Source organism: Ictalurus punctatus, chromosome 20, assembly GCF_001660625.3.
Source record: "Ictalurus punctatus breed USDA103 chromosome 20, Coco_2.0, whole genome shotgun sequence".
Classification (NCBI taxonomy): Eukaryota; Metazoa; Chordata; class Actinopteri; order Siluriformes; family Ictaluridae; genus Ictalurus; species Ictalurus punctatus.
Genome location: NC_030435.2, coordinates 7524018 through 7545226, shown reverse-complemented (window position 1 = coordinate 7545226; position 21209 = coordinate 7524018). Strand labels below are relative to the sequence as shown.

Below are 21209 nucleotides of genomic sequence, written 5' to 3'. Positions count from 1 at the left end.
ACAATGATAAGTGTATATAAATCCTACAAACATTCAACCGCTTGCTCGAGATACCGTGTTAACAGGAATCTTCGACAGGCACACGGGAAAACATAATACCTCCACAAAAGAAATATAATCAGTTTTGCCATTAAACAGTAGGCTATTTTATTAATCAAATGCTTTTACCTCTCACTCCATCCATGTTCCATTAGACTCAATGTCTGCAAAACTTGAATCAAAGAGTTGGCTTTTTGCAAAAAGACATTAAGAAATAATGTCAGGTCGGGTGTATTTCATGTCCAACACTATTAAATTCAAATGCAGTGGGTACAAAAGTTATTTACCGTTCATAAGTTAAGTCAGAAAATGAATTAATACTGAAAAGTATATAACAGGTGACTGAGAAATCTTCCCAATATGAGAAATCACTGTATTTCGCAGCAAGTACTGATTTCATGTACTTTGCAAACATGTACCAAATTTATACTATATGGCAAGACAATGCATTTGAATTTAATACAAAATAATGCTTGACAATTTTAAATATGCAAAGCTTTGCTACAAACTGATTCTCAGAAATCTCTGGAAAGATGCGGATTTAAAAATAAAAAATAAAAAATAAAATCCACATAACATATATACACACCCTAACTGAAATGGGAAAAGGAAACTTTGTACATGTTGGCTCAATAATTCCTTTGACAAATACAATACAAGATTCATGTGGCTTAAAAAAAAAAAAAAAAAAAAGTAGTAAGTGTCAAATGATGGAAGAAAGTTCATCACAATTACACTTAACGGGGAAAAAGAACAAGGGGGGAAAAAAAAAGAACGACCCTACAAGTCTGAAAACGGTAAATGTAGTTGACCCCTGAGTTTCTAACAGAACTAGTGTACGAGATACCTCAGTTCAGTGTGCCATTTAGTGCAAGCCAGCAAAAATATGCTCAATTAAGCAGGAGGTATATTAAGATAGCACCCAGACAGACAATGCACCTATGATTATTCTTGGTGGCGAAATTACAAACAGAAAGGGGCAGCCAAACCAGTAGCTCAAAACTCATATCAATACATAGCTCCCCCATCTCCCCCAACAGAAAATATAAATATCCCTGAAGTTGATTCACAGTATGTAGAAGACTCCAGTGCTACTACTTTTTTGGGACAATCAAATGTCTTCAAGTTCTCCAGTTAGTGTCTCTTACACAGCCAAATCCTTCACTCGCTGTCTCTGTAGTTTACAGTCCGTTTGCCAAGATTCCGGGTCCGAATGCGTGTGGCTCGCCGAGGTTTTTCATAGGAATAGTCACTATCCATATCAGAAGCAGATGCTTTGTGATGTGCAGGTTTTTGTTTTCGACCCCTCAGTCTTCCCTTGGCGTATCCTTTTGGACTGCTTTGTGATCTGGAGAACTGCGACTCATTGCTAGACTCCTCCTGGCACCTCTCAGAGTCTGTGCTGCTATCACTGTTGTAGCTCTTGCTGTGCTTCCGTTTCCCAGACTGCCGTTTTAATCGCTGACCAGCACCTCCAGAGAGTTCATCCTCAGATTGATGCTTTTTTGAAGGACCATTCACCACATTCTCCCTACTTCCAGAATCGCTCTCAGATTCTGAAAGTTTCTTGAACCGCTTCCCTTTCCTCCCTGGAGGTTTGCCACACTCACTTTCATCACTGGCCTTACCATTTTCTTCTCTGTCTTCAGATTCTTCAGAAGTGCTGATACATTTCCTTTTTGATCCTCCTGATGATTTTGGCTGACTGTTGGTGTCGTCCTTCACTGAATCAGAGCTTTTCCCATTCCATGACTGCCTTTCTCCCTCAGAATCAAGGTCTTCCTCCGAGTCGGTGATGTATTTCTTCTTGGGGAGGGCTCTTAGAGTAGGTCTTCTGGAAAACGATTTCTTATCCTTTTCTGATTCATCACTTTGTCGCCACTCTTCAGAAGAATCAGCCTCTTTTTTCTTACGTCTCTGGTTTAAGGCAGGTTCACTCTCAGAGTCGGAAGTGTTTGAGTCGCCATCCAAACTCTGAGACTTGGCTTGTCTTCCTGATTTGTTCCTTCTTGCCAGCGAGCTTCTTTTTTCCGTGATTTCTTCTTCTTCACTACTGCGCTCATTCTCCTCGATTTTCCCCTCTCCTTCATCTTCAGACCTGATTTTTCTCCTTGAAGCACTGGATTCCTTGATACCTGACTTTAATGCTATGGCTCCAGGAGCTGTACGAGCTTTTGAGGCAGATACTACTACTTGGCTTTTTGACGTCATATTTATTTTCTCAGAGTATTTAAGGTCCTGTGTGTCTAATTTTCTTCCATTTTGATGAGGGTGCTTCTCAGCCTCTGGAGTTTCCGTTTCCTCATCAGACGTTTTTGAGGTATTCGGATTGCTTGGGTGATTTCTCCGGCGTCTGGTTCTACATTGATTCTCTTCCTCCTCATCACTCTCATTAATTCGTTTTAGCTTACATACTGCATCTCTTGCAGTTTTCTTGATTAACTTTCGCCTGCTGATGGAATCCTCCTCATCAAAACTTTCATTCTCACTTTCTCCCTCGTTGCTGTTGTCCTCACTCTCTTCATGACTATGCTTTCTGTGCCCATTGACATGAGGAGAATCATCTAAAGTGAAAATATAAAAACAGAATTAAAATAATTAAAACTCGCAAGTAAAAAAATAAAATAAATAATAATAATAATAATAATAATAGTAATAAAGCAGCGAGTGAATGAAACCTGGAGCTGAATTGAACATACACTATTTTGTTAGTAATTTTGAAAAAGAAACACTGCCAATCCAGACCCAAATAAAAGAGCAATTCCTTTCAAGGATCGATTTTTCTAATAACTTCTGTAAATGATATCGTTGCCATAGACCATTCGATTTCGTAGCGAAGGCAAGTCATCACAGAATAAATGAGAAAATTAAATAAATTGCTCCTACCCTGCTGGTCATGCTCCTCAGACTCTGAGCTGCTCTGGATAACTGCAGCACGTTTTCCGGTCCTGGAACGAGACTTATGCTCCGAGGTATCCTCTTCCTCGGATGCGTCAATCAGTTTCATCTTACTGACTGCAGCCATAGCGGTTTTCCTGGGCTGGCGACTGTGGTCAGAGTCATCCGCGTTTTTCATATTCTCCTGACCTTCAGAATGTTCCAGGTCAGAGCCACTGCTGTGTCGAACTCTTCTGCGCTCTGCACGGGAGGATCTGCTGCTAAGACCGTTCACCTGACCACTACCCTCTGATAAACAACAGGAATCGCATTAGAAAAAATTTACCAACATTTTAACTTCCTCCCATTTTGATTTTGGTGTGCAAAGGCCATTATTGGAATCTACCTGGCTTTCTTTTCTCAGAGTTCCGAGTGAGTCGGGTGCTCCTGCTTTTGGTTCTGCTCGACTGCAGTCGTTTTAATGAGCCGGACTTCCCAGAATACTCATCATCATAATCATCATCATCATCATCATCATCATCATCCCCAGTCGAGTGGTCAACCTCACTTCCGCTTTCAGTGACTGTAAATCCATTAAGCATGGATGGATGGCTAAGATAAACTGTGATTTGCAGTTTGGAGTAAAAAGAACATTTGGCATGACAAAAGTCTCACCATTCTTTCTCTTCGCCTCTCTGTTCTGAATGGCTCTTCGCGTCGCTCTTGTTTCACGCCTGAATGGCTGAGAAAACGAGGGGAAATCTTCTTCCTTTGATTCGCTCAATGAGACTTCACTGTCATTTTCAGATTCTAAAACAATAAAAAAAAGGGGGCAGAGATAGAAGAACATTAAAGTGGGAAAGTTAAATACAAACTGAAGGTCCGGATTTAAACACTGGGTGTCGCCATTACATGAAAACATTATCTAAAAGTGAATCAGACTTTCAGATCGTTCTCCCATTAAAAACAATTCCAAGCCATTAATTCAGCAAGAATACAGTAAGCTTCTGAATCAATATGTCCACACCAAAGAAATAGTTCAGAGGAAAGTGTTTGGACTGTGCTGCTGTAATGAAGGTGTAAAAATAGTGCGTACCATCCCTAGAATGCACATATCACAATGGACTCAGAGCTCTCTCATATCCTCAGCTATTTGTTTAAACTAAAATGCTGTAGTCACAAGTTTATGATTTCTTTTTTCCTTCAGTTAGGTCACGCTGCATGTGATCTTGTTTTAACAGCAATGTTGTTATTGAAGGTATACCTGACAGAGATGATGCACTTTTATTGGAGTCCTCCATCGACGTGTAGGCAGAACTAAGCCGCCTTCTCGTCTTACTGTGATGGCGCTCGGCTGTAGAGGCTTTAGCCGAGGTAGATTTGGTTGTAGGTGGTTCTACTTGTTCCTGAGTTTTAACAGCAGCCCTCTTCTGACTAACAAAACCAAAACAAAATCATGCAATTGCTTACCATTGGGAAAAGATATCGAGGTTGACTGCTAACCAGTTATTCTAGCTACAGTAAAACAAACTGGTAAGAGATCAGACATAATCAATGTGAAACGTCGATAAAAAAAGGCAATGAATAAAATACGTACTGGACACAGAATAAAATGGAAAAACAATAGAATGCTGCAGGGATGACGTATTTTTGTAGACTAACTGGAAGTTAGCATCACCCTGGTTCCTGTGACAAAAACGCCAGAAGGATTTTTTGCATTGGTTTTTAAATAACTGCAGTAAAATAACCCCTGTGACCAACAAAAGTTTGTGATTCTTACACTTATACTTTTTATATTATTTATATATTATATATATAAAAAATATAATCTTCACAGACAAACAACGCTTTCATAAATTTTGAAGCACAAATATAATCACCAAAAGTAAAAAGCTAAAATTATAAACGAGTTGTAAAAGGCTAGAACACAAACCACACCGCAATCGCGTAACTTCATCGTCACCACCAATACGCTTCCAACAACTCCTTCGATCTTTATTTTAAAAACACTACAATTAGAAAAGACTATAAATTGATAGATCTACAACTTGGAAAGTTTGAGTTGGAACAGTTTTGAAGCGTGCGAGTATAAACATAAAGAGGCTGTAGATGAGTTCGCCTGTTCGGCGTGATGTGTAACGTCCGGGACAACCTCCGTAGTACCGTTCAGCCACTCGTTAGAAACAGTCTTTTTCAAAACATGTAAAAGCTCTTAAAATTTTTTTATTATTATTATTAATATTATTATTATTATTATTATTATTATTATTATTATTATTATTATTATTATTATTATTATTATTATTATTATTTCTTAATCCTGAGTGAGGCATTACTGACGTAGATCATAAAATAAAACGTGAAAATATCTCAAGCTTGTGTTAACCACAGACCTTATTTCAGGCATTTAACCAAAAACCCATTGAAATTATAATTTAGAAAATCCCACTGACTTCGGGACAACAGAACCAGAAGTGCTAATATGCTAACTCGTTTCCAGGTGTTGGGACTCATTCCTGCAGCACTCTATGGCCATATGAAAAGCCCACCTAGTGGATTCAACCCTGGGAGGAGGAAGAACGAGTTCCTGCTGCTGAGTTCTCTTTTTAAACCTCTGACTCCGTCTCAGCTTCAAACTGCTTTTAACTGCAGTCTTGTATTGGGATATGATTTTCCGAATGCGCTCCTCAAAGAATGCAGACAGACGGAGAGTCATACTGTAAATCTGTAAATTTAAGAAATAAATAAATAAATATATGAACATTAGGCACAGCATCATGGTCTTTGTAAGAACTTTATATAGTGCAAAGTCATCATAACCAAGAAACTTAGTTAAAACAGATACCCAAATACACTTCACGCAGACCATCACAAAAGTAATGCATATCACAGGTGCATAAAACCATAAATTATTCTGATTAAGGAAAGTATTCCCAATAAAAGGCGACCTTACCTTTGAACGTTTGTTTGGTGTGTAGGCTTTAGCATTAGCAAAAATAAGTCTGGTGTCTTTGCATAGTTCGGTGGGGTTTTCGTAGCGGTCTTCTTCAAGGGTTCGTCGAACGGTCTCCAGATCCATGGGAGTGTCGATGATTTCTAAATAATCCTAGAGAAGTCACATGCAATGAGATTTAACCTTTTTTTTTTTTTCCTTGTCCAAGGTCAGTCCTAATTCAATAACCAAAAGAATCAATAAGCTTTGGACAGTAAATCTTTGGTTGCTTGGGTTTTATGCTTCGGTAGATTCAAATTGACAAATGCCCAAGTTTAAACTGTCGTTTATGGGAAGGTACAGTTGCAATCAAAATTATTCAACCCCCATTGCAAATCAGGTTTATTGTCAAAATTTACAGACTTGCAGCTGTTTGCAATGAACAAATCAAACAAAAGCAATTGAAATAGTTCAACACATCGAACGCTTCAAGTGGTTTCCCCAAATGCAATTTCCCCAGTCTCAAAATTATTCAAACCCTTCATGGCAAGCATCGTTAGTACTTAGTAGTGCACCCTTTTGATCTTATGACCTGCTGCAAATGAGATGCATCGCTTCTGGAAGCATTCCTGAGGAATCTTAGCCCATTCCTCATGAGAAATGGCCTCCAGTTCAGCAATATGCTTTGGCTTTGCATGCTGCAACCACCTTCAAATCCCTCCAGAGATTTTCTATGGGGTTCAAGTCAGGTGACTGTGATGGCCTGGTAGAATCTTCCAGGACGACTCCTGCAACCAAGCCTTGGTGGAATTTGAGGTATGCTTGGGATCATTGTCCTGTTGGAAGGTCCAATGACGCCCAAGCTTCAGCTTTCTCACAGATGGCATGACGTTTTCTCCTAGGATTTCCTGATACTTCAATGAATCCATCTTGCCTTCCACACACTTCAGGTTTCCAGTGCCAGAGGATGCAAAGCAGCCCCAGAGCATCACAGAGGACCACCATGCTTGACTGTGGACAGAGTGTTCTTTCTTCATTCTTCTTCCTCACACATACCGCTGATCCGTCATGCCGAAAAAGTTCCAATTTTGTTTCACTGCTCCACAGAAAAGAATCCCACAACGTCTGTGGCTTATTTATATGATTTTGTGCTTTTGGGTCAGAAGTGGTGAACGTCTTGGAGTTCTGGCATGGAAACCTTCTGTGTTTAGTATGCGCTTTGCTGTTGTGAGGGATTCTATTCAGGGGATTGAATAATTTTGAGACTGGAGAAATAATTATAAGTTGCATTTTCAGTTGAATTTGGGGAAACCACTTGAAGCACTCATTGTGTTGAACTATTTCAACTGCTTTTGCTTGATTTGTTTATTGCAAACAGCTGGAAATCTGTAAATTTTGACAGTAAACCTGATCTGTAATGGGGGTTGAATAAAACTGTACATGCCTTCTGCCTGATGGTAGTATTCACATATCTGTTAATGAATAGACTTTCAGTTATGTACTAGGTTGTGTCTTTGATGTGGTGTAATCAACAATAATTTTTCCACAGCAAATGAACATTCCCCCGTCAATGGCAGAGTACATGTTTATGTATTTGCCGATACAATGCAAAAAAAAAATGAACAGAAATATTAAATGAATGATTGTTAAGCTCTGAATGTTATGCTGAATGTCTGAATATACATAATATTTTAGCCAGGAGCCATGCTGTAGCAACATTTTTCAATGTTTTAACTGTCACTGAGATAAGCACTGGATTAACAAACTTTATATGACCACAGGGGAAATGCATGTTTATTGTAATCTTATGGTCAGCTTCTAATATATATAGTGGGGGAAACAGGTATTGGATGCATCAACATTTTTTTCAGTAAATATATTTTCAATGAGGTTATTCACATGAAATTTTCACCAGACTTTGGTATTAACTCAAAAAATCTGGAAATACAAAGAAATCACAACATTAAAGTCCATAAATAAAGTTGTGTAATAAAGAGGAATGATACAGGGAAAAAAAGCATTGAACACGCTAACTGAAATTTCTTTAATACTTAGTGGAGAAGCCTTTGTTTGTAATGACAGCTTCAAGATGTTTCCTGTATGAAGAAATTAATTGGCCGCAGTATTCAAGTGTGATTTTGGCCCATTCTCCTAAATATATTGTCTATAAATCTTGTTCAATTGCGTTCAAGCCAGGTGACTGACTGGGCCATTCAAACACCTTGATTTTTTTTCCCTCTGAAACCAACTGAGAGTTTCCTTTGCTGTATGCTTTGGATCTTTGTTCTGCTGGAAGGTCCACCCACATCTCATCATCATCCTGGTGGATGGCAGCAGATTCTTCTCAAGGATCTCCCGGTAAAGAGCTCCATTCATAGTTCCTTCAATTATATGAAGTCTACCACTACCATGCAATGAAAAACAGCCCCACACCATGATGCTTCCCCCTCCAAACTTCACTGTTGGTATAGTGTTTTAAGGGTGATGTGTGGAGCCATTTCTTCTCCAAACATGGTGTGTAGTATGACAGCCAAAATGTTCTATTTTGCTCTTGTCTGACCAGACTACACTCTCCCAGTACTTCATAGGCTTGTCCAAATGAGTTGTAGCAAACTTTAAACGAACTTTGACATGCCTTTTCTTTAGTTATGGAGTCTTGCAGGGTGTGCATGAGCAGTGGAGTGCATTGCCTATTGTTTTCTCTGTGACGATGGCACCTGCTGCCTCTAAGTGTTTCTGGAGCTCTTTCCGAGTGTTCCGAGTGGTCCTTGGCTCTTGGGCTACTCTTCTGACTTCCGGGTCAGAAATCTTGCGAGGAGCTCCTGTGCGTGGCCAGTTGATGACAGAGTGATGTGTGTTCAATACTTTTTTTCCTGTGTCATTCCACTTTATAACACAACTTTATTTATGGACTTTAATGTTGTGAATTCTTTATATTTCCAGATTTCTTGAGTTAATGCTGATGTCTGGTGAAAATTTCATGTTAATAGCCTCATAGGAAATATATTTACTGAAAAAAGTGGTGACATGTGGAATACTTATTTCCCCCACTGTATACACACATGTACACTCACCATCCACTTTAATAGGAACACCAGTACATATGCCCATTTACGCAGTTATCCAAATCACCCAATCATGTGGCAGCACCACAATTCATATCACCCCACCCACACACAAAAACAAGTGTTCTGGATAGAGATGGAAATGCTATAAGGTTACATGATGCACATGTGTTAGATTCCCATGGCATGTGCTGCATTACTAGGTGAATATTAGTGGCTTTAAAGTATATTCATGATCTTTGCATCGTTGTACCTGATACTCATTTTGATCCACAGGCTGACGGAAAGGCTCAGAGTCCTCGCACTCAAACATATAATCCAGCAGCTGTTTGCATGCATCCTTCCATGCGTCCCTGTCCTGTACCAGCTCCATCTGCTTAACAGACACAGGACAGCCAAATAGCAGCTTTAATATGACACCCTGAACAGAATAATAAAAGCATTACACAAATATTACTGTAAGTTTAATAATGGGTCAGTATTATATACACTACATGGCTAAAAGTCTGTGGATACGTGACATCACATCACACCCATATGTGGGTCATCCCCAAACTGTTGCCACAAAAAAAACTGTTGTCTAATATAGTCACATGAAAAAATTAGTACACTATTTTTCTTCTTTTTTTTTTTTTTTTTTTTTACTTATTTTGGCAAACAAATATTTGATCCTCTTTGAAATAGTGCCAATTAATAAAAGGTGATACACAATCAAATTAAATCACATACAATTGTCATTTTGTAGTCACTTTCACAATTTAAATTTTAAACAGATCAGTCACGTGGAAAAAGTAAGTACACCCCTACATTTATCACACCTTCAAACCAATAAAATTAGAATCAGGCGTTCAAGCTTGGGTGCCAGTGATTAGAACCTGCTAAGGGAGTACAGGTGGAATCTCGCTCACTTAAAACCCTCACATCTAGTGTCTGGTGTTCCCTTTTCTATTGTGGTATGTGGTGTCATCATGCCAAGATCTAAAGAGTTCTGTAAGGCCTTCAGGAAAAAAAAGGTTGTGGATGCCTATGAGTCTGACAAGGGATTTAAAAAGATCTGCAAATTATTTGAACTACATCATTCCACTGTAAGGAAAATAATCTACAAATGGTGCAGATTTTAAAAGACTGCCAATTTGTCTGGGACTAGCTGTCCCAGCAAATTCAGCCCAAGAGCAGACCATCTCATGCAAAAAGAAGTCTCCAAGAACCCCAAAATTTCATCACAGGATCTGCTAGTAAGTCTTGCAACTGTTGGTGTCAAAGTGCATGGGTTTACAATACAAAAGAGATTGCACAAATTGACCTGCATGGGAGGCATTCCAGGAAAAAGCCTTTGCAAGACAAGTTTGCCAATGAGCATATCCTTTTGGAAAAATGTTCTTTGGACAGATGAACCAAAGAGAGTTGCTGGGCCACAGTAACAGCAGACATGTTTAGCAAAGACCAAAGACAGCTTTTCAACAGAAGCACCTCATACCAACTGTGAAGCATGGTGGTGGTGGTATGTTATGGTTTGGGGTTGCTTCGCTGCCTCAGGGACTGGACAGCTTGCATTCATTAATTCAACTATGAATTCTACATCATATCAAAGAGTGCTTGAAGATAATGTGAGGACCCTTGTTGAAATTGAAGCAAAGTGGACCTTTCAGCAGGATAATGATCCTAAGCACACTAGCAAATCCACCAAGGAATGGCTCAAAAAGAAGAAATAGAGGGTTATGGAATGGCCTAGTCAAACCCTGGAATTGAATCCCATTGAGAAGTTGTGGGGGGATTTGAAACTGGCAGTACATGGAACTGAAAGAATATTGCATGGAAGAGTGGTCATAAATTCCAGCAAGCCTGGTAGACAATTATGCAAAATGCATACAAGAAATTATTTCTGCTAAAGGGGGCAATATTAACTTCTGAGGCCATGTGTGTACTTACTTTTTCCACAGAAGAATATCATATCTATTGATATTTCTGTTGAATAAATGACTGAAAAAGCTCATTTTCTTTGTGGTTTTGTTCAAGTATATCAACATGCACTGTTTCAAAGATGATCAAATGTTTGTTTACCCAAATACGTGTGTGAAAAACAAACAAACAAACAAACAAACAAACAATTGACATTGGGTGTACTTATTTTTTCACATTACTATGTCTTTGTGCACAGGGGCATTGTCGAGCTGGAACAAGTTTGGGCCTCTTAGTTCCAATGAAGGTAAATTGTAATGCTAAAGCATACAAAGTGCGCTCCATGAAGACATAGTTTGCCAAGGTTGGAGAAGAACTTGAGTGGCCTGAACAGAGGCCCTGACCTCAACTCCACTGAACACCTTTGGGATAAACTGGAATGCAGATTGCTCCCCGGGTTTCCTGCCCAACATCAGTGTCTGATCTCACTAATGCTCTTGTGGCTGAATGGGAAAATCCATACTCATGCTCAAATCCATGCATGGCAAAGCTATGCTCCAAAATCTAGTCTAAAAGAGTGGAGATTAGTATTAACAGGGGATGACTAAATCTGGAAGGTGGTGTTCAAAAAGCATATATTGGTGTGATGGTCCAGTACCCATATACTTTTGACCATAGTGTATGCAATTGGTCCACGTTTCATCTATTTAATTGAATCCTATATAGTCCATATTAAAAGTGCTACCTGATGCGCCCTTCGCCCAGTAGATGTGCCTGGTGCATCAACATCTTCCATATCCTGAAACAGTATAAAACAATGATGAAGTCAGCAAACACAATGAGTTATCTACAGTAATAAAAGGAACTTAGGTCACCTCATCCTCAGTGTACTCCATGTTTTCAACCGCATTGTAAATCTCCATAATATCCGTATAATGTGGCTTACTGAGGAATAAAATACACATATTGTAAATAAGGGTACATATAAACTATTGTCATGAAAAAAAAATATATTACGTATTTATTTATACACACATACATATACATACATATATATATATATATATATACACACACACACACACACCTCCAACAGACCTACCTAATGAACTTTAACAGGACATCTGTAATCAGTTTTGCTGACTGTGCAATCTTGCTACGTGGTTCATTGAAGGTCCTTGCATTGTAATAAATATACCTCGTGTCCCAAATTAGTGCAGACAGTCTCCTGAAAATAACAATGCAACACAAGATAAGGCAATATAAACAAAGCCACGGCAAGTCAGTTCAAAAGTAGACTGGACTTTACAATCGGGCATCAGATTTGAGTCATTTTCAAACTGTAAAATGATTTACAAAAAAAAAAAAAAAAAAAAAAAAAGTTAAATATCAATTGAAATATGCTTCAAATATATTATTCTCATATGAATTCATAGGGGTGCCAATAATCGTTACACACCTATATTTAACAACGATATCTTTTTAACTTGATAAACCTGTATTTTGTTTGCAATTGTCTGATATCCATGAGAGCAGAGTATTTTTGTGATTTTTTTTTTTAACAAAAAGATCAAAAGGTTAACCAATAAAGAATTTTTCACAGCCATCTTTGCTCATATTTACAGAGGGTGCCAATATTATTGGAGAGTACTATATCTTAAATAGAGAGCACGAGGATGACCGAACTGAGCGCACAGAGAGCTTATCAGTATGTGTGGTCAATAAAATAAAATAGTAAAAATTTAAAAAAAAAGTGCAGGATGCCATGAAACAGTTCCAATTACTGTACATAACATCTTTTTCCTAGAACAGGAAGAAAGTAAAACGTTCTGATGTTGACACCTAACTAAATAACAACTAACGCGAGAAGACATTATTTCACCTAAAATCTCAAAACACTTTTCATTGACCCTGAGAAAAATCTTATTAATGTGAGACTTGCAGATGCTTGTCTTCATGCTCAGGTTGTCGGTCCTTGTGCTCTCTATTAAAAACTTTAAAATAAAATAAAAAATACGAATAAAATAGTATTTAAACACCATACAAAATGTAGTATCCGTAGCTGAAACTCAAATGGGATTTGTATTAGTTAGCAGCGATGGTGTAAATTCCCTCCCATTTAAGATTCACCTGTAGAAGTTGGCCTTCAGCCTCATGCGGATGGAGTTCAGGTCAGTGGGGTAGGCAATTACAGTACAGTAAGTGGGATATTGAGCAAGGTCCACTGGGCCAGAGAAAGGTGCAGCAATATCTGTTAAGACCGTACAGAAAAATATATACATCTGGAATAGTCTTCACACAGGCAAGTGATATTCGTTGATAAAAACAAATCACAGTAGTTAAGACTTGAATTAATCCGGCTCCGTTTTCAGTACACATACCTACTGTGATGAGCTGGTCTATGCCGGCAACGATGCGTGCGCACTCTTTTTCTCGACTCCTGCCTCCCCACTCGTCTCCCTGTGGTTTGTACAGAATGTCAGCTCTTTCCTCGTCTGTGACTGGCACACATTCACCCACCGCCTCCGGACTCTGAGCTATACAACACACACACACACACACACACACACACACACACACACACACACACACACCCCTTGTCTTAATATTAACAGGACACTGCTAAAGTTTGGAGTAGGGCACTAAAGACTCCCAAAAATTTCAATTATGTAACAAAGACACACGATATGACCTAACACTGCATTCAGGTTTGAATTCTTCCCACTGTGTAATACAACAGAATTCAGAACTTTACAGGTTAAGTCAAAGCTGCATTACCAACAAGTCAAAAAAAGGCACAACACCTTTTACTTTGAGTATTTATGAACTCTCTCCTGCACGATAAAAATGTTAACGTGATGAAATAGAAATGAATTTTTAAAAAAAATTCATTTCAAATTGAGGATACTGAATGCATGGAAGCAAAATATATTTATAGCTCATGCAAGACGATAAAACAAAGAGGTCCTTCACAAGTGTCACTTTAAGCCATTAAACACAACAGTAAATACTCAATAGATTAAAGTATTTAATTCCCATGGAACAATTGAAACTGGGTAGGATTGTCTCAACACCTTTACCCTCAAACATATGCATATCCAGTTCTCCAAGAGGAGTTAACCATTTAAACTTGTTCCCTTTCAATCGATTCACTCAGTATAACACAAATAGTAAGGGATACCCTGCTGCGCATCTTGCTGAAGACACATATAATGGAAAATTACAGCTAATGAAAAGTACAGAGTGCAAGTGTGTGTGTGTGATATTAGTTTACCATTCTCTGGAATAGCCTCAATGTCCCATGGACTAAGCTTTTCAATTTCTCCATTGTCCCACCTGCAGAGAGGCCACTGCATTACCAATAAGACTTACCAAAGCCAAACAAACATCTGAACACACCACAAATAAGGGTGGGGAAAAAAGTTTGCACCTTACCTGACTTTGAAGCATTGGAAATGGCTGTCAGGATACTCAGGCTGATATGGCTCCTGACAGACTATGGTCCCAAACCACCAAGCATCATCAATTACTGACCGGAAATGATCATCTAAAGGACAAGATATTTAAAGTTTTTCCCCTACAAACAAGTGTTCCATCTGGATATAGATGGAAATGCTATAAGGTTAAATAATGTAAAGAGCACTAAGGTGACATACTTGGCCTCCAGATCCTGCTGCGTGCTTCATCATAGCTCTGGCGGAGCACAAGGAAGTCAATCACATCAGGCATATCATGATACCTGCAGGAAAGCAAGTAATAAATAAATACATAAATAACCTCCAGTAAAATATGTCAAGGAAGTTCTGATAAGAGACTACAGTAGCTAGTAGGTACAAACACGATAGAAAATTGTTGACTTACTTCACAGAAAACGACTTGTTTGTTATTTTGCCTGTTCCAGTGTCAATCTGTGTCAATTTCAAGCAACAAAGTGTCGGAGGACACACCTCATACTTGATCCCAGTTATTTTAACAAACTCTTGGTCCTGGTGATTAAAACAACAAAGTGAGATTTTAGTAGTGATACACCAAACACGTTTCTAAAATTAAACCACCACTACAGGACTGTATAACACACAAAATCCAGACACATCTAAATGAGGGACAAACATTTAATTACCAAACTGATACAACTATCAGAAAAGTAAACGCTGTTTCAAGCCTAAACGTTACAAGAGCTTATAAATGAAAACTGACTCTTAGATGCATCTTCCTCCACGGCTGTTTTTCCAGGTTGATTGGGTACAAATTACTCCTGCAGACTGCATCCACATAGGCCTCATGACCCTGACGGAAGTAGATTACCTACAGACAGGATGCAAAGTATAAATATTGGGCACAAGTCAAAACAGAAGGTGGAGTAACATAGGACCGTGAAAACAAACCTCATCTCCCATTTGTGGAACAAAAGGAGACTTTCGAGGAATGACATCGGTAATCCAGGTAGAGGGACGAAACTCGTTGGAGACCTCTCTGTTCAGGGACTGCCTGGGTTTTGGACACTTCCCCCCCCCCAGAAAAGACAATCAATAAGGAAAACAAGATTTTCTGCAATCATTCTGTACTGTTTACATCACACAGACGCTACTATTGTACTGACACATTACAGTACTCCACTGTCCCTTTATACTAAAGATCATTCTAGTTGCAGCAATGCACCTTACAGTTACTTTAGTGTCATGTTAAATATTCTTTGATATTGGAGTATTTATGATCTACTGCCCCTCTGTGTACTCACTCCCACTGTCTCAAATAACCCCAGCATGCTTGTTATTCCTGTCGCACTACATTTGCGTCCTGTCAGCACTGTGCGTGTCATACATGAATCTTGCACCTTGGTCCAGGAGAAATACTACATTATTTCATCTCACTGTGTATTGAACTCTGTATATGGCTCTGATGACAATAAAGACCTTAATGTAATTTTTCTCAAACCTAAAATTATCCCAAACAACAACAACAACAACAACAACATCAGGTCTAAATATAAATACTAACATCCTGGAACCCGATTATAATACACCAGGCTGACAGCCCTGGGTTTCCTTATCAAAACCCTAAAGTACTGGTTGGGTGTTTTTTTTTACTTTTTAGGTGGTGATTTCCCCTAACTATCTCCTTAGGTACTGGAATACATTTAGCTAACATGCCTTTTTTTGCCACTGCCTCTTAACATCTATAATAGAACAATGCTGTCTCTTCAATGCTACTCACCTTTGGTGTTTTGCATTTTGCTTTTCTCCTTGGTTTCCGAGGCGTTGAGGACTTTGCATCCTCATCCTGGGTTTGTTCAGTTTGCTCATCCTCTGCTGTGTTATCTTCGTCTTCCTCCTCTTCCTCCTCCACCTCCTCCTCCTCAGAACTGCTAATCTGCCTACGAGCCCGTCTTCGGGAGCACATGGCCGCCTGTGTGGTGATGCCAGCATCAGCTGTCCAATCAGAATGCTCGCTGGACGAGTGACTTCAAATAAGAACGGCAGAATCAATTAAACAATCTGGAAATATATACATTAGCGAGTACAATGAAATACTTGATTCACTATAATATATTTAACGGACTATATGATTTTTACTCAGCCCTGACTACGGCATGCCATGACGACAAAAAACGTTAAATATGCAAGTTAACATCAGCATGAGGCAAACGACTTGTTGGCGTTATGTGTTTTTGTACCTCGAGCTGTCACTTTTCCACTCCTCGTCTTCCTCTTCATTTGAGGAGTCCACCTCGCTGGCTTCAATTTCATTCTCCTAAATATCCACATACACCAGGGTGAGCGGTCAACACAAAAAAAAATTAAACAAAATGAAAAAAAATAAATCACAGGAAAAAACCAAACAAACAAACAAACAAACAAACAAAAAACAACAACAACAACAACAACAACAACAACAACTCAATCAAGAGACGAAACACACTTTACCTCTGAGGAAGCAGTCTCCTCTCCCTCCTCGCAGGAAAACTCTATCAGACTCTCTACATAACTGTTCGTGCCCTCCAAAATGCGGCGCCGCTTGCGTGGCTGCGCGCGCTTAATGCATACCGCCTCATCATCAGAGTCATCCTGTGCTTATACCAAGTCCGCAAACAGTAAGGAGATATAATAAGCGTAAATCAAGTCTCAGATGACAATTCCAAACATTCTTCAGTCAAAGGAGGTGAATCTGTTAGCTACTGAAAACTTTCTACTATCAAATGAAGGGCAAATAAATAAATAAATAAATAAATAAATAAATATTTAAAAAAAACCCTTAAGATGTAAAATTTATTTTGGGTTAAAAAGTCTTACAAATCTTATACAATTACAATTCTTATAAATCTACCACTTAAAAATTAAATAGGGATTAAAAAAAAAATTAATTACAATTAGCTTCACTTGTATTCACTAATTTACTGTTGAACATATTGAAAAATGGTTTACCCTAAAGGTGCCATGTGCAATTCTGCGTTTCTTGGCATTATATAGCAAAATCTCCTCCTCTCCCTTCATGATTCTGAACGACTCCTGGTCACTGCGAGAGAAAGTTTTATATTACCGTCACTGTTCCTGAAACAAGGCTTTTTTTGTCTCTGAATCTCCATGGCAGGGGTTAGATCACATGTATTCAGCTAAAATTTCATAAAAATAAAATAAAAAAAAATGGGTCATGTTACATACAATTCCGTTTTATACTAACATGACTGAACAGCAACAACAGTTACCTTTTAATGTTTAATGGTAAAGTGTTTAGTTATAAACAATGGCTATAACCAAGACAATGTGAAGTGGTTTTGTTTCACAACACCACTTTTTACTAGTGAAACAGACTCTCAAGAAATTAAATACAGGTTAAGAATTTGATGCACAGAGAAGAAACATACTTCTCTACTCATTCATCTTTAAACATTGCTTTAATTGTTCCCTTTGCTCTAAACAAGCCATATCGTCAGTTCTCTGATCACACCAGATTATGGAAAAAGTATGAAAAATCTATGCAAGTCTGTATTTATATACAATAAATCAATAAATAAAAAATCCTCTTTCTGACCAAGTTTCTAGCCCTGTAACTATTCTCTGGTTTGATAAATAATTGACAAATGCATGCAGTTGGATGAAACCACAATAGACCACATTAGGTTCATATTAAGGTAATGGAGTCACTGAAGTACAGTCCGTATTTTTCCTGCTACAGTATTTTATGAGGTATATAAAAAGTACTGAGATAGGTCTACTGAAATACCAAAATCCACCGTTTCACAACACCCGAGTTAGAAGGTCACATTAACCTAGCTTACAGCTACAAAATACTCGTCTTAACTTAATCATCCAATTACGAACCACATGGCAAGTTTGGACATTGCAGGGAAGAGCAGGAATTACCATAAAGCCATTAAAGTGACACCTTATAACCTTAGGATAACTTATAAACCACTAAATCCTAAAGCTAGAATGTTTGAAGGCCTTACCTGTATGCACTGGAGGTAAGTTCAGGAACCACCACCCTGCGACGCCATGCCTGCAGGTCCCTTTCTGTTGCCATCTGGCTGCGTGGTGCGTTCTGATGCATCTGACGCACTCCCTCAACTTGCCCACTGCGCCGGAGCCCCACGTTAGGCGGAGACTGCACCTCCATCCGCTCGCTGAGAGACACTACGAAAAAAAAATTAAATAAAAATAAATCAGGGCAAAATTGGACAAACTTCATTTACATTCTATACAAAGTAGTTCACTAATAACACACCTACACAACTACCTACAAAAACAACAATATGCACAGCTGATAACTGAATAAAGCTAAACATGTATTTCTATTTTGAAATTTGTAGTGCAAGTAAATTGGACTCTGTAGATTTTTTGTACAGTACTATGGTCTTAATACTATTCACACTTGGTACCAAGTAAGAAAATCACCTACATTTCTTACTCAAAAAAGGTTTGAAAATTTGCAACAAACTTGCACCTCTTCTGGGGGTACCCTGCTGCCTCCCGGCCTGCTGGTCCTGCTGCTCCTGGAGCTGACGGATGGCGTTATCTAAGAGATTGCGACGTGCCTGTGGATCCTCGCTCTCAGCTGGCTGCTGGCTGATTACCTGCTCCACCACCTCACCATCGCCTGCATAAATATAAACGATGTGCTGACTAACGTTTTAATATGAGAACAGGAGTGACTTTAACTGGACATTTCTCACTGATGTGGGGTCAGTGCTTCCCAAGCTGATGCCTTGTCTGGAACTGTTCTGGGATTTTACACCATATGAGAGAGAAATATCCATCTTACTTGTAGCAACGTATCCAAGCTGAGGAACCAGGTGCTCATCTGTGACGTTCTCCCTCCCAGGCACAAGTCTCTGATATCCGGGAGGATGAGGATTCCCATCGACATCCACAAGGAAGGGCGGGGGCATAAGGTGAGGTGCCTGTTGTGTCTGCTCGTCTAATACGAACCCGTTGGAGTCCCGGATCAACGGGCGGTAGTCAGTGTGGAAAAACACCTGATCTGGAAGCTGCAAGTAGTTTCAAAAGAAGTTTCTAGCATTGGCAATAGCACCTTTATGTAGCTAAAACGAGCCAAAGTCCAGCCCCTGCAGCCCTTCTGCTACATCAACATACAAGTACAATCTTCTAATTCTTTTTTTGGCTAATCCAAAGATCACTAAACACTTTAGTGACGTTCTAGTGCACGGTATTGGTTAAAATAACTGGATTTCAAATCCCCAGGTGCCATTAAATTCAAACGCTACAGACATGACAACTATCACGGAGATTATAAGGGACATTATTGTCCTTCATGAGCATTTAAAATCAGCATTTGGCAGCTATTAAAAAGAGCAAAACATAAATTTAAAACAAACCAGAGTAAATTCAAAGTATAAATAATTTATATATGAAATACATCTCTAAAGCAACCTCTGTGGACTGGAAGTTTATTCTGTGGCAATCAAATGCACGTGTTCCACCACCTCACCTCACAGTATTTAGCACGAACTGACAAATGAAAAGTTGCTTAATTGCTGTAATCACTCATTATAGTCTGGGGAATTAATTAATATATTTATCTTTGTGACTGTAGATGTGAGTGAAGATTGTTATTATATTCATCACCACAGTATAATGTCAACATCCACTGTGATTTTATGATTCATACTGATCATATTTATCATGCTAGTTTAACAGATGATGATTTTTATAACTTTTATGGGTCACCAACGTGTATTCATGGACTCTAGCGGTCATATACAAGCAAGGATTTGCTGAAAACAGGATAGCAGCATGAGCTCAAATGGAAACGTTAAAAGCACTAATCAACCACATTACAAACATTTCAGATGAAGGCAAACCTTTTCATAAGGCTTGGAGCACCCAAATCCAAAAATGACCAGGTGCCCGTGAGAGTCTGTACAGGCGAAGCGATGACCATCAGGGGTGAACTTGCAGTCAAAAACAGCACCATGCCCCTGGCCTTCAATCTACACAGCACAGAAAGAAGCAGAAAAACCTTTAGACAGGGGGTCCTTAACTCCCGCCTATTCAGTTTAAAATTCCGCCTACTGATTCCACTGTGGTCGAACAAGGTTGCGTTGAGGGTAGGGAAATGTTGATGCTAATACCGCCGTTGTGCTCGCAATTTGCTTGTATTTCCTCATTTGTAAGACACTTTGGATAAAAGCGTCTGCTAAATAAATAAATGTAAATCTAATATGTCGCTAAGCAGCCAATCTTCGACGGTGTTGTATAGCTGTGTTACATTCTGGAAGTTGTGTCCAACTTTATCGGTCTCTGCTACTTCTACGCTGGCTTTTACTTCGATGGGACATTGAACATCACTGGAAAATGGAGAGTGCAAAAAAATAAAAACAAGCTGTTGTGGTTTCGTTTTTAGGAGCGTACAGCAAAACCTGACTGTTATCCCTTATGGTTGAATATCTTTCTCTTATTAACCACCATTGTAAGTAATCGTGCCAGCACGGCACACAAACGATTGCTCAAAATACAACACCGACCAACAAATCAGCATCAGAATCACTAAGAACATGACAAATCTTTCAATATAAACATATTTAATGTGTTTCAGGGAGGAGTTTTCCTTTAAGAACCCTCCTTTTAGCTTCATAGGCTGTACAAATCCAGCAGCTAGGGCTCCACGATATTAGTTTCATTATATTTATTTATATTTAAAAACTGAAAATTATATTCACGGTTCATGTTCTTTTGAGGAAAAGAAAACATCTAGACTATGTGTATCGCCCTAAAACCTTCATTCTTCCTAACTTTTTGAAGTATTAAAATCATTCAGTTGTTATCGCAAGCCCTTGCTATAAACATATCGTGATTTGTACATTTGCGATATTTCGATCATTTTGGATAAAATGTTAAGATTCCTCTCAGTTGTATAAAAGTAGTACTGGAATACTGCAC

General features: G+C 38.8%; 1 protein-coding gene across 3 annotated transcripts in view; it reads right to left on the bottom strand.

Moving 5' to 3' along the window:
* The window catches only part of brwd1 (bromodomain and WD repeat domain containing 1), a 36188-nt gene that overhangs the window by 469 nt on the left and 14510 nt on the right, over positions 1 to 21209 (bottom strand). For 2 of the 3 annotated variants that reach the window (XM_017495963.3, XM_047162497.2), the window contains 27 exons: positions 20132 to 20260; positions 19072 to 19297; positions 18754 to 18906; positions 18260 to 18443; positions 17235 to 17325; positions 16737 to 16877; positions 16487 to 16563; positions 16027 to 16273; positions 15198 to 15314; positions 15010 to 15117; positions 14674 to 14798; positions 14469 to 14551; positions 14248 to 14359; positions 14087 to 14148; positions 13194 to 13349; positions 12943 to 13063; positions 11915 to 12040; positions 11688 to 11757; positions 11558 to 11611; positions 9167 to 9289; positions 5870 to 6022; positions 5466 to 5641; positions 4181 to 4350; positions 3592 to 3726; positions 3323 to 3499; positions 2926 to 3225; positions 1 to 2603 (listed from right to left, as the gene is read on the bottom strand). The exon at positions 1 to 2603 is cut by the window's left edge and continues 469 nt beyond it. In XM_017495963.3, coding sequence (XP_017351452.2) covers positions 1201 to 2603; positions 2926 to 3225; positions 3323 to 3499; positions 3592 to 3726; positions 4181 to 4350; positions 5466 to 5641; positions 5870 to 6022; positions 9167 to 9289; positions 11558 to 11611; positions 11688 to 11757; positions 11915 to 12040; positions 12943 to 13063; positions 13194 to 13349; positions 14087 to 14148; positions 14248 to 14359; positions 14469 to 14551; positions 14674 to 14798; positions 15010 to 15117; positions 15198 to 15314; positions 16027 to 16273; positions 16487 to 16563; positions 16737 to 16877; positions 17235 to 17325; positions 18260 to 18443; positions 18754 to 18906; positions 19072 to 19297; positions 20132 to 20260 — 5019 coding nt within the window. In that variant the 3' untranslated portion in view covers positions 1 to 1200. The remainder of the gene's footprint in view (positions 2604 to 2925; positions 3226 to 3322; positions 3500 to 3591; positions 3727 to 4180; positions 4351 to 5465; positions 5642 to 5869; positions 6023 to 9166; positions 9290 to 11557; positions 11612 to 11687; positions 11758 to 11914; positions 12041 to 12942; positions 13064 to 13193; positions 13350 to 14086; positions 14149 to 14247; positions 14360 to 14468; positions 14552 to 14673; positions 14799 to 15009; positions 15118 to 15197; positions 15315 to 16026; positions 16274 to 16486; positions 16564 to 16736; positions 16878 to 17234; positions 17326 to 18259; positions 18444 to 18753; positions 18907 to 19071; positions 19298 to 20131; positions 20261 to 21209) is intronic. The other variant, XM_017495965.3, reaches the window with a different exon arrangement.